This window comes from Geotrypetes seraphini, chromosome 1 (genome assembly GCF_902459505.1).
Source record: "Geotrypetes seraphini chromosome 1, aGeoSer1.1, whole genome shotgun sequence".
NCBI lineage: Eukaryota > Metazoa > Chordata > Amphibia > Gymnophiona > Dermophiidae > Geotrypetes > Geotrypetes seraphini.
Genome location: NC_047084.1, coordinates 175,354,713 through 175,373,510, shown reverse-complemented (window position 1 = coordinate 175,373,510; position 18,798 = coordinate 175,354,713). Strand labels below are relative to the sequence as shown.

General features: G+C 44.5%; 1 protein-coding gene across 1 annotated transcript in view; it reads right to left on the bottom strand.

Annotated features, from left to right (window-relative positions):
* Positions 1 to 18,798, bottom strand: part of TLL1 (tolloid like 1) — a 414,583-nt gene that overhangs the window by 246,278 nt on the left and 149,507 nt on the right. Inside the window, 1 exon segment of the mRNA XM_033941915.1 lies at positions 18,412 to 18,522. Coding sequence (XP_033797806.1) covers positions 18,412 to 18,522 — 111 coding nt within the window.

Genomic DNA, 18,798 nt, shown 5'->3' with positions numbered 1-18,798 from the left:
ACATCTAAAAAGTGGCCTAAATGGCTACTTGGACGATCAAAAAGCCTGATCGTCCAATTACCCATAATCAAAGCTGGTTTTAGACGTATCTAAAACCAGCTTAGGCCTTTCCCCTGCCTCTAGACGCACAGAGAGAAAAGAGGAGGGAAACGGTGGGCGGTGGGCGGGAGGTGGGCCAACCTAGACCTAGGCATGCAGCAGGTATAACCAAAACCTTAGGCAGGTTTCCTAGTCGGCACTTATACGTTTTGACTTAAACAAAGTCAAAACAGGTCTAAGTGCTGAAAAAGGGGCTGCTGAGCTGATCGTGGCTGCTGCAATCAGCTCAGCGGCCCCAGCAACCTGCCTACCCCCTACATCAATGATCGCGGCAGGAGAGATGCCTCATCTCTCTTGCCTCAGGTTGTGGCTATTTGGGTAGAGGAGTGATGGCATTGTGGTAGGGAAGATGAAGCATCTCTCCTGCCGTGATACATCACCCCCCCCCCCCGACAACATCAGGGCAAGAGGGAGTCCAAGCCCTCTTGCCCCGCAGCACCCCCGAACCCCCAATGAAGATCGGGGCAAGAGGGAGCCCAAGCCCTTCTGCCCCACGATCTCTAATCCCTCCCGAGTCCGATGGGGCCAGGAGGGAGCCCAAGCCCTCCTGCCCCGCGATTTCTATTCCCCCCCCCGAGTCCGATGGGGCCATGTGCCTAAGGCCCCGCCCACAGGAGGGGCCTAAGACTCACGGGGCTATTCTGATTGTCCCAGGCGCCTTAGGCCCCACCTGTGGGCGGGGTTTCAGCTGCCTGGGCCAATCCAGCCCCATTCCGGAGCTGGCTGGCCTGCTGGACAGGCGGGCTTGGCACCTGTCCGCCCGGCCAACATTTAACAGGTATGGGGGGTGGGATTTGGGGTTAGTGGGGAGGTCGTGGGGTCAGCGGGGGGGTCGCGGGTCGGCGGGAGGGGGCCGATCAAGGGTTCGGGGGGGCGGTCAGCGGGGGTGTTGTGTCAAGGGCAGGAGGGCCTGGGATCCCTCCTGCCCGTATTGTGGGGGGTGGGGGGTAGGGGGTCCGCCTGGGCAGGAGGGGTTGGGCTCCCTCCTGCCCAATCTTGTAGGGAGTGGGGTTCGAGAGGCCAGGAGGGTTTGGGCTCCCTCCTGGCCCCATCGGACTCGGGAGGGATTAGAGATCGCGGGGCAGGAGGGCTTGGGCTCCCTCCTACCCCGAACGTAATCAGGGGGGCTGCGGGGCAGGAGGGCTTGGGCTCCCTCTTGCCCCAATGTCGTCGGGAAGGTCGGGGGTGCCGCGGGGGAAGAGGGCTTGGGCTCCCTCTTGCCCCGATCTTCATTGGGGCTTGGATTCCCTCTTGCCCCGATGTCGTGGGGGGGGGTGAATTCTGTAACCGGTGTTGTTTTTGACAGACACCGGTTACAGAATCCAGCTTTTAGGTGAAGGACTGGCTCCTCCTTCGCCTAAAAGCTCTTGTGTTGGACATTTGGGGCTTAGGCGTTTTTTTGGTTCATTATGGGGTATAAGTTTAGACGTAGTGGTGGTCTGGGCGTTTAAACAGCTGAACATAGAGGCAGGCCATTATTTTTAAAAAAACCTCCTTTTGGACGTTTTTTTTGATTATATACATTTTCCCTGCTTCTGCTTTCTACGTTTAAGGCCTTACACCAAAAGGGGACTTAGACGTTTTTTTTTATTATGCCCCTCTAATTGTCCATAAGAATACTTGCAGTGGTGCAGTGTAATACTCAATTTGCAATTGCATAAATTTGTATTTAAAGGTGCTTATTCACATTCACATATTTGCTTGGTTTTATTATAATTTGTGATGAAAATATGAGAATTTGCTGGCAGTGTTTGTCATCATTAATATACAATAATTTAATCTCACTTACCGTATTTTCGCGGATATAACGCGCGCGTTATACGCGTTTTTACCTACCGCGCATACCCCTCGCGCTTTATACGCGTGAGCGCGGTATACAAAAGTTTTTCCACATAGTTCCCACCCCGCCCGACGCCCGATTCACCCCCCCCCAGCAGGACCGCTCGCACCCCCACCCCGAACGACCGCTCGCACGCGCTCCCACCCGCACCCGCGATCGGAGCAAGAGGGAGCCCAAGCCCTCTTGCCCGGCCGACTCCCCGACAATATCGGGCCAGGAGGGAGCCCAAACCCTCCTGGCCACGGCGATCCCCTACCCCCACCCCGCACTACATTACGGGCAGGAGGGATCCCAGGCCCTCCTGCCCTCGATGCAAACCCCCCTCCCTCCCTCCAACGACCGCCCCCCCCAAGAACCTCCGACCGCCCCCCCAGCCGACCCGCGACCCCCCTGGCCGACCCCCACGACACCCCCACCCCCCTTCCCCGTACCTTTGCTAGTTGGCCGGACAGACGGGAGCCAAACCCGCCTGTCCGGCAGGCAGCCAACGACGGAATGAGGCCGGATTGGCCCATCCGTCCCAAAGCTCCGCCTACTGGTGGGGCCTAAGGCGCGTGGGCCAATCAGAATAGGCCCTGGAGCCTTAGGTCCCACCTGGGGGCGTGGCCTGAGGCACATGGGCCCAACCCGACCATGTGCCTCAGGCCGCGCCCCCAGGTGGGACCTAAGGCTCCAGGGCCTATTCTGATTGGCCCACGCGCCTTAGGCCCCACCAGTAGGCGGAGCTTTGGGACGGATGGGCCAATCCGGCCTCATTCCGTCATTGGCTGCCTGCCGGACAGGCGGGTTTGGCTCCCGTCTGTCCGGCCAACTAGCAAAGGTACGGGGAAGGGGGGTGGGGGTGTCGTGGGGGTCGGCCAGGGGGGTCGCGGGTCGGCTGGGGGGGCGGTCGGAGGTTCTTGGGGGGGGCGGTCGTTGGAGGGAGGGAGGGGGGTTTGCGTCGAGGGCAGGAGGGCCTGGGATCCCTCCTGCCCGTAATGTAGTGCAGGGTGGGGGTAGGGGGTCGCCGTGGCCAGGAGGGTTTGGGCTCCCTCTTGGCCCGATATTGTCGGGGAGTCGGCCGGGCAAGAGGGCTTGGGCTCCCTCTTGCTCCGATCGCGGGTGCGGGTGGGAGCGCGTGCGAGCGGTCGTTCGGGGTGGGGGTGCGAGCGGTCCTGCTGAGGGGGGGGGGTGAATCGGGCGTCGGGCGTGGTGGGGGTAGGGGGTCGCCGTGGCCAGGAGGGTTTGGGCTCCCTTCTGGCCCGATATTGTCGGGGAGTCGGCGGTCCTTCGGGGTGGGGGTGCGAGTGGTCCTGCCGGGGGGGGGGGCAGGGCAGGGCGGGTAAACGGAGAGTCGGGACAGCGCACGGAGAGTCGGGGAGGGCGAAAGGAGAGTCGGGGTGGCCAGAGGAGAGTCGGGGCGGGCGAAAGGAGAGTCGGGGTGGCCAGAGGAGAGTCGGGGCGGGCGAAAGCAGAGTCGGGGTGGCCAGAGGAGAGTCGGGGCGGGCGAAAGGACAGTCGGGCAGCATGCGCGTTATACCAGTGAGCGCGGTATACAAAAGTTTTTATACATAATATTGTGTTTTCTGCGCGCTATACCCGTGTGCGCGTTTTACACGGGTGCGCGTTATATCCGCGAAAATACGGTACTCTGTAATTAGTTTATAAAATTTTTTGCTTTCAATAAAACTCATATATCTAGAGTTATTTATCTTTTTTTAATTTTACAACGGCTCGCTGAAAAGTGCTGAAGTATCCAATGTGGCCCTCATGGCGAAAAGTTTGGAGACCCCTGTTCTAAAGAGTGACACTGAGACAAATTTTTCCCCATCCCTACATGAAATGAATTTCCCCATCCCGACCCTGCAAGTTTTGTCGCTGTCGCTGTCCCTGTCCCTGCCCCATTCCTATAAGCTCTGCCTTAACTGCACAAGCCTCAAACACTTATGATTTTAAAGTGTTTGAGGCTTGTGCAGATGAGGACAGAGCTTGCAGGAATGGGGCAGGGGCTGGGACAGGAAAAGAACTCGCCGGGATGGGACGGGAAAATGTGTTCCCATGGGGACAGGGAAAAATTTGTCCCCATGTTATTCTCTACTGTCTTCCCTCTGTGATTCTTTTATCATTCATAGTAGGTCTTTAAAAAAACAACAAAAAAAAAAACCCTATTTCTTTCAACACATTTATAACATGGTGGTTTTTTTTGTTTGTTTTGTTTTACAATGGCTGCACCAAAACACCACAGTGTTTTCACTGTACCAGTGTGAAAGCATTTGGGGTAACATTGTACAAAGGGGAATGTGAGAAGAGTCTGTCAGATTTATGCTGCCTTTCGGTATTTTTTGTTTGTTTTATTTTATATTGTGTGCTTTGTGTAACCTTGATTACGCAGGTTAAACACATTTCTCTCCTATATGAATAAAAACATCTCCCCGATATACCTATAAATAGTACAGGAGAAAAGAGCGCTGTGCAAATTCGAAGATTCACATTCAAAGAACTGAGGAAAAGAAACCACCGTTTTCGTGTCAGTCAAATGGCCAGAATGGAAGACATCTGAATCAAGCAGTCAGTCAAGAAGAAAGTAGGTGAATCGCCTGGTAGTGCCAAAACGGTACCACTACCCACATTTTCTAAAATGTTCGTGAAGCCATGGGTAGGCGAAATGGCATATGCCAAAACCAAAAGTGCTGCTCCAAGAGAGGCAAGCAAACCTAGTGCCGATTCGGAATCCATAGTGAAAATGTAAATATTCTCCCAGTTTTTCTGAAGAAATGTGTAACCAACAAGGAAACCAAGCGTGTGCATGCAAAGGGCGGGAAAGTCCCGGCTCCCTCAACAGATTTCTAATCATAAAACTTAGCCTCAATAAAATATCCATTCCTTAAACTACGTTGACCGAACCCACAGTACTAAAACTCCCAAACAGAACCTGAAGTTCAAACAACAGTAAAAAACACATACATACTCACAAGCTTGTTGTTAGGGCCGGTTAAAGCCAGTAAGTGCTGGTTGTGAAGCACTAACAGGGCAGAATGTAGCAACTGTGGTCTCCCTTATATACTAACCAGTAAATATTCCATGAAGCTGAAAGACAGTTTGAAGCATTCCTGTGAAAGATAAAAATAATAATAATAATAAAAACAATTGTTTTTCTACATTGTGTCCTTCCGGACTTACAAAGAGGAAAGTAATGATATTGTAAAACAGAATAGCCTACCTGCTTTAATTTAACTTGAATTTCTTAAGGTCCAGTTTTTCTCCCATTCCTCTGGGGCACCATATATTGATTGAGGCATTTCTTTTTATAAACAAGCAGAGAAGTGGGGGGTAAGTGATGGAACTGCATGATAAAAGGCTGGGAAGCTGAAGTACGGTTATAATAATTAACCCTAATTGGCCACTGAGAAAGAGGAACCCACAATTCTACCCACATAGGTTTACAAACTTAAACAACTTTGGATAGCTTGTGGAAATATATCACAATCTACTCCTAAGATGAGGTAACATTATAACTAGGACTTCCTATGGGTTTTTGAGGGAAGAAAGTTTCAAGTTTGCTTTATTTTTGATATACCGTTTATCAGTCGGGTATCTAAACGGTTTACAATAAAATGAGACTTAAAAATAAAATGTCAAAATAAAAGATGTATCATATCTAAAGTTTTAAAAGTACGGGGGCAGAATCAAACTGACGTACACGAGAAGAGGGGGAGATGAGGGACGTTAAGTTAGTAAATACATCTAGATGAAAATAAAAATAAAAGGGAGGCAAGTGGAGAAGGGGAAATATATTAGGGTAGGGGCTCACTTCAAAAGAAGCATTTTATTTTCCAAATTACTTCAGAGAGTTGTAAGAGAATTATTTGAGAGAGCTGGGATTAGATAGTACAGGCATCTTTAAAAAGAAAAGTCTTGAGTTTAGTTTTGAATTTTTCTAGAGTTTTCTAGTCAGAGATCCAATGGGAGGGCAGTGACCGAGAAAATGGATTTGCGGGTAGAGTCATAGAAAAATTCATATATCGATGGAATGGTAAGTAGATTTTGGTTGTTGGATCGGAGTGCTCTGGAGGATTCATAAGAGATCAGAAGTTTGTCAATGAAGGCTGATTGGTTGGAGGTTTTTGTTTTGATGGTTAGAAGCCCATAGTCTGTTATTGAGAAAGACATGGATCGGCAGCATGGAATATTGCTACACCTTGGGTTTTGGTCAGGTACTAGTGACCTGGATTGGCCACCGTGAGAATGGGCTACTGGGCTTAATGGACCATTGGTCAGACCCAATAAGGCTATTATTATGTTTATGTTTATTAAAAATTTGATATACCACTCCCATATTTTACTGATCTAAGCGGTTTACAATGTTCTTATGTTCTCATGAGTAATGGGTAACCAATGTGCTTTACAAAGAAGGGGAGTGACATGTTCATATTTTTTTACATGTCAGTGTTTGTTGGTGTTTTTATATTATATTGCTGAGTATCTTTTCTCGTGGAATCTAATATATACATTTATATCACTTAGGAGTCAGTGCTGAAAAGGCAGAAAAACGGAGAAGAGGATAGGAAAATAAATAAATACAAGACATAGAGGGGCATAATCAAAAAACACATCTAAGTCCATTTTGGGCCTAAGTCTCTAGTCACCCAAACTCGGCAGTGTCTTAAGTCCATTCTCAAAAAATATGTCGAAAATATATATTTTTTTGAGAATCGTCTATTTGATTGCCCAGACCGCTAAGTCATCTATTTTTATACCCCATTCTCGTCCAAAAATTTGTCCAAGTCTAAAACACCTAGAAAAAGACCTTTTGGACGTGGGAGGGGCTAGCAAAGTGATGCAACTGGACACCCAAATACGGCAACACAGTAATAGAGCACTTTACAGGGCACTGCTGCAAACTTCATCAAAAGGGTGCCACATAAACATCTCATCACAAACTCCCTTATAGGTCATGGTGAGCCCCTGCAAATCACCCCGAAAACCTGCTAGACCCACCTGTCTACTACCCCAATAGCCCTTATGGCTGCAGGTGCCACCTATGAGGCAGTACAGTAGGGTTTGGGGGGTGCACAAGCTTTACCATGGATTAGAGTGGTTTGTGGGCCTGGCCCTCCTCTCTATGGTTCACTAGCCCACCCTCCATGCTATTTAAGACACTTGTGTGCAGCTCTACTAGGCTTTCCTATAGCAGGTGCTGATGTTTTGGAGGCAGGTATGTAAAGTTTTTATTCCGATTTTTATGGCGGTGGGGGGAGGGGCAGTGATCACTGGGGGAGTGTACTTTGTCTATACAGTGGTTATCTGATCACTTTGGGTACCTTCTGGGCACTTAGACCTGGTTTTCATTTGCCTAAGTTGCTACGTTTAAGTTCTGTCTAGGCAGCCTTGTTAAACTTTTGGTTATATCTGCAGTATGACTAAGTCTAAGTCGGCCCATGTCCCACCCAAATCTTGCCCTCACCACTCCTCCTAAAATGCCCCTTTTAGCTCTGGGCGTACAGCAGCACTAAAGAAGCCTAAGCCGTTTTTAAATACGTCTAAAACCCGGTTCGATTATCGGCACTCGGACGACTTGTTTTACTGATCGTCCAAGTGCCGATTTAGGCCGGTTTTTAGATGAATTTCTGTTTTATGAGCCCCATAGCGTTTTTCTAGCTTTTCTCCTAAAATCAAAAGCCCAAGTTTTATACAGTATGCAGGACATATACACAATCAAAAGCCCAAGTTTACATACAGTATGCAGGATATACAAACAATCAGTCAATGTTCCCAATATAGCTATGTAAATACTTTAATTCTTAACCCTGAGTAAAAATAAAATTCCAGGAGGCACTAGAGAAAATCTCAGTCCAAAGCAATCAGTCTTTATTTTTAGCCGCTGACAGACATTGGCTCAATTAAATATTCAATACTGGGCCATGCCCAGGCTCTGGTATTGAATATCCAGGTGATGGTAGCACCTGGAGAGAGCATGAATATAGCCGCTATTCAGTGCTGTACCCACTTACCTAACTGGGTATGAGGGAGTCTATAGGACTTGGCTACTTCTTCTTAAGGATACTCCCTCACAGAGTCAAAGCCACCTTAAGGTCTGTAGTCCTGCCCAAAGGGGAAGTGACATAGGAGGGGTGGAGCCAGAAGAACAGGAACCAGGAAGTATAAAAGCTAGGAGCACAGCCAGGTTAAGGAGGCCCAGAAGGAAGCAGCGATGCCCAAATGCATTTGCTTCCACCACGTACATATGAGCTGCAAATGCTACAGTCAGGTAGGCCAAGTTAAACTTAGAACCTTGCAACTTTGGATTTGGATGTTGTGGGGAATGGATGAGGCAGGGAGTTTATGGTCATATACCATGCCTGTCCCTTTAATTCCCTTCCTTGAAGTATTGGGTCAAGCTATATCAGATTGATGCTCTCGGTGGAATGTTAGCAACATCTCTGTAAATGTTATAAAGTTCAGGAAAAATATAGCATGCAAAATCTACTGAAAGCTGTGTTATTTGGTGTGCAGATTAATGATACATATTAGGTGCATTTGCATGCAACATACTGTAGTTCACTGCTTTTTAACCTGTGTTGCCTCAGGTTTTTATACCTTACAGTGATGTAATGAATGCTAATTGCTACAATGCCCAATTTTAAAGAATGCTAGCTCTACAGTATTTCACATACTGAAACAAAATTCCGCAGCTGTTCAAAATTAATATTTATAAAGAAACTTCCTAGCATGCACATCCAGGGTGGATGGGTGGGAGGGCGGGTTGGAATATATTTTTCAATTTCTCAATCCGAGTGTGCTTTTTGAATATAATTATGGGGGGATGATATATCTTTTTGTCATAAATTATAATTGTAATTGTATTTAAGTGTTTTTATAGGATTATATGATTGTATTATATTTTGCACTTACTTATGGCTTTAAAATTAATAAAGAAATTAAAAAAAAGAAAGTTCCTAGCACTACACACAATCTAAAAAGCTAGTTAATTGGATCAATGGAGACTACGGCAATCAAGAGTATTTCATCCCCGAAGGCATTCTACAGATCCATACAAAAAAAAAACCCTTTGTGGTGGCCCTGTTGGCTCCACCCACCCCTCTCTCTTCCTATCCCCAAAATGCTTTCATGTTTTCCTTATATATACTGATATTTGTCCACATTTGCTTTTTTCTGATCTGAAGAAAAAGGGTTACCTTCGAAAGCGCCTCATAAAATGCATTGACTTAGTCCAATAAAAAAGTTATCACCTTATTTGTTTTTTAATCCATTTTTTTTCCATTTTTTGTTATTGTCATATATACTGGGGTATATTTCTGCATATATGATAATAACAAAAAATGGACAAAAAAAAAAAATAAAAAGATGAATAAAAATTAATAACAGTAAATAAAAAAGTAAAAGAAAATATTTGTAGAGAAATGAAATAAATAGGGGTTCAGAGCATACTAAAAAGGCAATATTAAAAAATCAATAAAGAATAACACCAATAAACTAAAAACCAAGGGAAAATAATATTCTTATGTAAAAAGCTTCCCATAGGATAAAGTAGAATCGTACAAGTTGGGTTTGTTGAAAAGATCTATAAAAAGATTTATTGTAAGATGTTTATAACACTGTGGTGTGTAGTGCAGGTTTGTTTTAAATAAAGTTAGGTTATTTTAAATAGAGTTAGGTGATGTCATTTTTCCAATTCATAATGAGGCTGCTTCAGACCGCGGCCATTAGAATTGTGAGCAGAAAAAGTAGCTGCCAACTAAAAAAGTAAGTAATGTTAATATGGGTGGCATAGAGCGGTTTTATGAATGAAGGTTTTCAACAGATAGCTTAAGTTATGTTTTTCTTCCATTAATTTGTCTGGGTTTTGTCCAATGCCCTAATGAAGCTAAAGTGAAACGCGGGCAGCCTTCGTCGGCAACAGACAGCTGACTGGCACTCTAGCGTAAAAAAGCTAAGTATTCCTATCGTTTGAGTATTCTTTATTCATAAACTGTGTAGAATCAAGACAAGAGCAATAACATAAAACAGACGATAGAAAATTAAAGATTGAAAATTATAACACTGGAATTCGCATCTCGCTCAGATTGTTCACATAAAATACACAACGCATATAAAGTGGCAAAAAATGGGCCGCAGCTTTATTGTCATAAAAACAGACATTAACAAAACAACTTAGAACATTTTTCAATACAGTGTAGCTTATTCTCAAAATTCTGGAGCTACTCAGTGTCGAACTAGCTCCTCTTCCAAAATTCTCCCCCATTCCCCACTTCCTTTTCGGCAAGACACGCGGTGGCGCAGAGTCCAGCCGCCACCCATGGCGGTATCGCACATGAGCAGTTAACAAAATTTAATCACCCCATCTCTTGCATAGCCACACTGATCCAAAATTGTTTCCCCAACATAGAAATTTTTCCGCCAATAAAACTGCAACAAACCAACCCCCCCTCCCCACCCGCCCAAACCACAAACTGCCAAGAGAGGACCCCAAAAAAGGGAAGGGAAGGGCGGGACAAATTTCCCTCACCAACTCTAACCTTCCTATACTCCCTCCCAACCCTTAATTCTCCTTTGCCCGCCAATTCTCCTCACAAAAACCCTCCAATCCCAGAGCCCCTTCCCCAGCCAATCTACACTCTCTCTCTCTTATCCTTGCATCTCTTACTTCCACACCCCTCCTTTTTCCTAACTTGCCTAACAACCCATTACCTATTCTCCTACCTTCCTGCTGATATTAATTAACCCCTTCCCCACCAACCCAATCCTCGCTAGCTCATCCAGTGTTATAAGCCCGCAGCTTAATCTGCAAGCCACTAAATAAGAACAGTAATTGGGAGGTGGAGGTTTTAACCAATGAGGATTGTCCTGTTTATGTTTGCAAGCTGAGTTAAATAGCTGGTGGCAAACTGGGACCTGAGGTTCTTCTTCCATTTGTTGCAGCATGTGAATGGTGTTGTTCTAACAAAATACAAACCACCCTATTACACTTATATTTTCACTAATTTAAAAATGTGAAAAAGGATTTGGAAGTGAAGAGAGCATTTTTTAAGTGGATTTGATATTTTCTCTCACATTGCCTGAATATGGTATATGCCAAGTCACTTAATCCCCCAGTGCCCCAGGTATATTAGATAGAGTGTGAGCCTGCCGGCACAGATAGGGAACATGCTTGCATACCTGAATAATTGGTAACCCACATAGAATTATAGGATATGCAGAATATAAATAAATAAATAAAAACTGGAGCCAATCATCGTTCAATTAAATTGTGCATGCAAATTGCGCAGGTGCTCAAACTTGCATAGGCAATTTTGAGTGCCATATATAGAATTTACTAGTATATAATTTTTGGAGTTTATATAAGGCAATGTGTTCAGCAGGCTGATGTAAGCTGAGTTATGGTTGCATCATCCATGACTTCAATGAATAGCACAAAGCAATTCATATCACATATGACACAATATCACATTCAGATTACATCATTCATTGCTTTGCTATAAAAAGCAAGTACTATCCACACCCAGTCATATATTTATCCATAGGTGCAGTCAAATATGTATTTTAGTTATTTTCCATTTAAACTGAGATCCCTTCCCTTTAAAATCTAATCTACGATTTGTGAGTCGCTCTATGCCTAAATCATCCTCCACCATTCTCAAATCAAGGGTTGCATATTGGGTTTTTTCTTTTTTTTAAATATTTTATTAAATACTAGCTGATGCCCCGGCGTTGCACGGGTATTTAATTATAGCAATAACACTGTAAATGGATTCAAATAAAGATACTTTATAGTGGTGAATGAAAGTATTTATTTACAGCTTAATAAAAAGTACAATATTCAAATTATAAAGTGAAATATTTGACAAAATGAATACAATACAACTAACGCAAAACGTGATTATAAACAACAATTTTAGTTTCACCTCCTGGAGCAAGAACATATAAATTCTTGGGTGAACCCACCCTTCAGCAAGCAAAATAGAGTTGTGGGCCGTGAGACCCCCAGAACATATCACCCCAGGTAGTGAGGGATCTGCATACCAAGTTTCGTCCAAATTGGTCACAGTGAGAATGGCAGCTTTTTACGTTTTTTCCATTGACATGAATGGGTGAAATCTGATTTTCTGTTTGTAGCTCCACCCACGTGTGCAGGAGGGCCGCGAGACCCCCAGAACATATCACCCCAGGTAGTGAGGGATCTGCATACCTAGTTTCGTTCAAATCGGTCAAGCCGTTTGTGAATTACTGTGAGAATGGCAGCTTTTTACATTTTTTCCATTGACATGAATGGGTGAAATCTGATTTTCAGTTTGTAGCTCCGCCCACGTGTGCAGGTGGGCCGCGAGACCCCCAGAACATATCACCCCAGGTAGTGAGGGATCTGCATACCAAGTTTCGTCCAAATTGGTCACAGTGAGAATGGCAGCTTTTTACATTTTTTCCATTGACATGAATGGGTGAAATCTGACTTTCTGTTTGTAGCTCCGCCCACGTGTGCAGGAGGGCCGCGAGACCCCCAGAACATATCACCCCAGGTAGTGAGGGATCTGCATACCAAGTTTCGTTCAAATCGGTCAAGCCGTTTGTGAATTACTGTGAGAATGGCAGCTTTTTACATTTTTTCCATTGACATGAATGGGTGAAATCTGATTTTCTGTTTGTAGCTCCGCCCACGTGTGCAGGGGGGCCGGGAGACACCCAGAACATATCACCCCAGGTAGTGAGGGATCTGCATACCAGTTTCGTTCAAATCGGTCAAGCCGTTTGTGAATTACTGTGAGAATGGCAGCTTTTTACATTTTTTCCATTGACATGAATGGGTGAAATCTGATTTTATGTTTGTAGCTCCGCCCACGTGTGCAGGTGGGCCGCGAGACCCCCAGAACATATCACCCCAGGTAGTGAGGGATCTGCATACCAAGTTTCGTCCAAATTGGTCACAGTGAGAATGGCAGCTTTTTACATTTTTTCCATTGACATGAATGGGTGAAATCTGATTTTCTGTTTGTAGCTCCACCCACGTGTGCAGGAGGGCCGCGAGACCCCCTGAACATATCACCCCAGGTAATGAGGGATCTGCATACCAAGTTTCGGTCAAATCGGTCAAGCCGTTTGTGAATTACTGTGAGAATGGCAGCTTTTTACATTTTTTCCATTGACATGAATGGGTGAAATCAGATTTTATGTTTGTAGCTCCGCCCATGTGTGCAGGTGGGCCGCGAGACCCCCAGAACATATCACCCCAGGTAGTGAGGGATCTGCATACCAAGTTTCGTCCAAATTGGTCACAGTGAGAATGGCAGCTTTTTACATTTTTTCCATTGACATGAATGGGTGAAATCTGATTTTCTGTTTGTAGCTCCGCCCACGTGTGCAGGAGGGCCGCGAGACCCCCAGAACATATCACCCCAGGTAGTGAGGGATCTGCATACCAAGTTTCGTTCAAATCGGTCAAGCCGTTTGTGAATTACTGTGAGAATGGCAGCTTTTTACATTTTTTCCATTGACATGAATGGGTGAAATCTGATTTTCTGTTTGTAGCTCCGCCCACGTGTACAGGGGGGCCGGGAGTCACCCAGAACATATCACCCCAGGTAGTGAGGGATCTGCATACCAGTTTCGTTCAAATCGGTCAAGCCGTTTGTGAATTACTGGACGGGGAGAGGGACCTTGGGGTGATAGTGTCCGAAGATCTAAAGGCGAAAAAACAGTGTGACAAGGCAGTGGCTGCTGCCAGAAGGATTCTGGGCTGTATAAAGAGAGGCGTAGTCAGTAGAAGAAATAAGGTGTTGATGCCCCTGTATAGGTCATTGGTGAGGCCCCACTTGGAGTATTGTGTTCAGTTTTGGAGACCGTATCTGGCGAAAGACGTAAGAAGACTTGAGGCGGTCCAGAGGAGGGCGACGAAAATGATAGGAGGCTTGCACCAGAAGACATATGAGGAGAGACTGGAAACCCTGAATATGTATACCCTAGAGGAAAGGAGAGACAGGGGAGATATGATTCAGACGTTCAAATACTTAAAGGGTATTAACGTAGAACAAAATCTTTTCCAGAGAAAGGAAAATGGTAAAACCAGAGGACATAATTTGAGGTTGAGGGGTGGTAGATTCAGGGGCAATGTTAGGAAATTCTACTTTACGGAGAGGGTGGTGGATGCCTGGAATGCGCTCCCGAGAGAGGTGGTGGAGAGTAAAACTGTGACTGAGTTCAAAGAAGCGTGTGATGAACACAGAAGATTTAGAATCAGAAAATAATATTAAAGATTGAACTAGGCCAGTTACTGGGCAGACTTGTACGGTCTGTGTCTGTGTATGGCCGTTTGGAGGAGGATGGGCAGGGGAGGGCTTCAATGGCTGGGAGGGTGTAGATGGGCTGGAGTAAGTCTTAACAGAGATTTCGGCAGTTGGAACCCAAGCACAGTACCGGGTAAAGCTTTGGATTCTCGCCCAGAAATAGCTAAGAAGAAAAAAAAAAAAAAAAAATTTTAAATTGAATCAGGTTGGGCAGACTGGATGGACCATTCGGGTCTTTATCTGCCGTCATCTACTATGTTTTACATTTTTTCCATTGACATGAATGGGTGAAATCCGATTTTCTGTTTGTAGCTCCGCCCACGTGTGCAGGTGGGCCGCGAGACCCCCAGAACATATCACCACAGGTAGTGAGGGATCTGCATACCAATTTTTGTTCAAATCGGTCAAGCCGTTTTTGAATTACTGTGAGAATGGCAGCTTTTTACATTTTTTCCATTGACATGAATGGGTGAAATCTGATTTTCTGTTTGTAGCTCCGCCCACGTGTGCAGGAGGGCTGCGAGACCCCCAGAACATATCACCCCAGGTAGTGAGGGATCTGCATACCAAGTTTCGTTCAAATCGGTCAAGCCGTTTGTGAATTACTGTGAGAATGGCAGCTTTTTACATTTTTTCCATTGACATGAATGGGTGAAATCTGATTTTCTGTTTGTAGCTCCGCCCACGTGTGCAGGAGGGCTGCGAGACCCCCAGAACATATCACCCCAGGTAGTGAGGGATCTGCATACCAAGTTTCGTTCAAATCGGTCAAGCCGTTTGTGAATTACTGTGAGAATGGCAGCTTTTTACATTTTTTCCATTGACATGAATGGGTGAAATCTGATTTTCTGTTTGTAGCTCCGCCCACGTGTGCAGGAGGGCTGCGAGACCCCCAGAACATATCACCCCAGGTAGTGAGGGATCTGCATACCAAGTTTCGGTCAAATCGGTCAAGCCGTTTGTGAATTACTGTGAGAATGGCAGCTTTTTACATTTTTTCCATTGACATGAATGGGTGAAATCTGATTTTATGTTTGTAGCTCCGCCCATGTGTGCAGGTGGGCCGCGAGACCCCCAGAACATATCATCCCAGGTAGTGAGGGATCTGCATACCAAGTGTCGTGCAAATCGATCAAGCCGTTTTTGAATTACTGTGAGAATGGCAGCTTTTTACATTTTTTCCATTGACATGAATGGGTGAAATCTGATTTTATGTTTGTAGCTCCGCCCACATGTACAGGTGGGCCGTGAGACCCCCAGAACATATCACCCCAGGTAGTGAGGGATCTGCATACCAAGTTTCGTTCAAATCGGTCAAGCCGTTTGTGAATTACTGTGAGAATGGCAGCTTTTTACATTTTTTCCATTGACATGAATGGGTGAAATCTGATTTTCTGTTTGTAGCTCCGCCCACGTGTGCAGGAGGGCTGCGAGACCCCCAGAACATATCACCCCAGGTAGTGAGGGATCTGCATACCAAGTTTCGTTCAAATCGGTCAAGCCGTTTGTGAATTACTGTGAGAATGGCAGCTTTTTACATTTTTTTCCATTGACATGAATGGGTGAAATCTGATTTTCTGTTTGTAGCTCCGCCCACGTGTGCAGGAGGGCCGCGAGACCCCCAGAACATATCATCCCAGGTAGTGAGGGATCTGCATACCAAGTGTCGTGCAAATCGGTCAAGCCGTTTTTGAATTACTGTGAGAATGGCAGCTTTTTACATTTTTTCCATTGACATGAATGGGTGAAATCTGATTTTATGTTTGTAGCTCCGCCCACGTGTGCAGGTGGGCCGCGAGACCCCCAGAACATATCATCCCAGGTAGTGAGGGATCTGTATACCAAGTTTCGTTCAAATCGGTCAAGCCGTTTTTGCGTGATCGCGGCACATACACACACACATACATACACACATACATACCTCCGATTTTATATATATAGATACAGATCTAGTAGCATACAATAAAACAAGAAAAGCACATACAACTTACCAAGACCCATAAACCATCATTTTATACCCCCACCCTTCTATTGAGTAATCAATAAGACACAATAAAGTAGTCCCTCCCTCCCCCCACCCTGGATGTGAATAGAATTAAACCAAATTAAAGACAAAAAAAATCAATTATAATGCAGTAATAAAAGATGTCAACAGGCCCCAAATCAATTTAAATAACTTACTATGCCCCATCAAATCAGCATTCATTTTTTCATTCCTATAAGTGGAGTATAAATTAGCCCACCAAAAAGGAAAATTTAGGCGATCATAATTTTTCCAATTAAGTGTTATCAGCTGCCTAGCTATCCCAGTCATAATTAGGAACAGACAACATATTCTGACCCAGTAGCATATCTTGAAAACTAAAGGCAATCAACAGTTTTACCCATTGTTTTTGTTCTCAGTGGCCTATAGTTAGCAACGTTTTACTACATTTATTTTGGAAGCATTTTGACTATAGAACAGTGGACAAGGCAGTAATAGTCTTCAAAAAGTGGAAAATATATGCTGGGGGACGGAGTGGCGGCCTCAGGCAGCATTCTTGTCGGAGCAGCAACTTGCCAAATCACTACCTGCTGGTCGGCTCTTTCTGATGGTCCTTTTCCCCAGCATCTCCTTTTATCCCCTCCCACCCAGACTTGCATTTCCTTCCATTCCCTCTTCCCCCTGCCTCCCATCTCTACCTTTAATTTGTTGCAATGATTGCTGGGCGGTGGCAGCGATTCATAGAGCTGCCCTACCACCAGCCCTGGTGCTTTCTCTCTGCTGTGGACTGCCCTCTCTGACATAATGTCCTATTTCTGCTGTGGTGGGCCGCAATGGAGAGAAGGCACCAGAGTCCAACCGTATTATCTCATACCCCTGCAATATATTTTAAACAATCCCATGGCACACCCTCTCCCTCTCTCCTTTGGAAAGAATCTATTTCCCTGATGACTAGTGCTCAGACCGGACTTCTCAGGCTTTCTCCCTCCCTCCTGTCCATGATTTTTAACACATGTCCCTTGTGTCTAGTGGCAGCCCTACCTCCTGCCCACCCCAAATCTGGTGCCAATCCTGATCACAACTTTCATGAGATACAATCCTAAATGAAGAAAAACCAAGTTGCCCAACCAGTGGGAAGAAATCTAAATTCACCTTCTCTGTACCGCCTCCCCCTGCCCTATCCCTATTGTAAAGCAAATATTTTACGCTGCTCTTTTCATTTCCAAAGCAATACTACACTTAAATATTTATTTCTAGACTTATACCTAGGACAGACCATTTGGAAAATATCATCCTTTGGCCTTCATTGTCAATCTTTGAGGTGGTAAATCTCCCTCTTTGGGATAGTTCACTATTCACATCTCTGAAAACAGTAAGAGAATTCAAGAATGTAACAATTAAGCAAAGGAAGACAGAGATCAACAGGGCCCTAAGGCAATATGAGTGAAATTAAATTTAGAAGACTGGACAGATCTTCAGGTTATTATATTTCAATATGCTGTATGGTTTCTCTGTTTCATGTGAATGCTAAGAGAAATGATGCTCGATCATAATTTTGTCCTAGGGAATGGTCCTATAGATAAATAAATAAATATTTTAAATTTGTTTTCTATTCCGTTTTCCACAAAAAGCTCAGAACGGGTTACAGGTTAACATACATAATATTCAATTAACAGGTACAATTTACCATAGTTACTGTACAAGTTTTTGATACAAGTTTTTATCCTAACTCAATACATGCTAGGGATCTAATATCAATATACATAATAAACAGTTTACAGGTTGAATTTGCCATAGATACAGTTCAAGATGTTTCAATACAAGTTTTATCCTAATGTGACATATACCGAGGATCTAGTACCAATATACATTTCTTTTGATCCATCGATCATGGCGGGAGAGTTAGGTGAAGAGGTATGTTTTTATTGCTTTCCTAAAGTTGAGGAGTCCTTCAAATATTGCAGTTTTGAGACACTTAAAAAAATATGAATCTCTATGCTTAAACATTTGCAATTAGAAACATCGATGAGGTAAAGATTTTCACCTTCCCAGGGTACCATGCTCCAAAAGTAAAATTAACTCAACTGTGTAAAGACACAAACTCCTTAAGCTAATCCGCATTTATTCATATTGACCATGCCAAACAGAGCTATTAAAAATCAGTCTCTATTTAATACAATTAAATGCATTCATATTTGAAAATAAAACCTTACCTGTGGTATGTCCCAGTCTTTCATTTGAGTGCTGTGTAAGGTCAATTGTCCTATCAATCTGAAACATTTTTAAGTCTTCTTCATCTAAGGCAATATCTCCCCAAAAGACAGCTTGAAATAAAGAAAAGATTTTGATTACAATAAGAATCCATACACTAGCCATTTTTCCTTTCAAAGAAAAGCACACTTCATTTAAACTGCAAATAATCAAGAACAGTTAAGTGGTCATTGTCGATGCTAACCACATACTGTATATAGTCAACTACAAGTCAATGTCAATGTCATTGCCAATGTCAATGTCAAGGGCAATTTTAGAATTAAAAATAGACAAAAATGTTGTGATCAGTGTATAAATTGAGGCTCCCTCCAGGCTTCCCTCTCTTACCT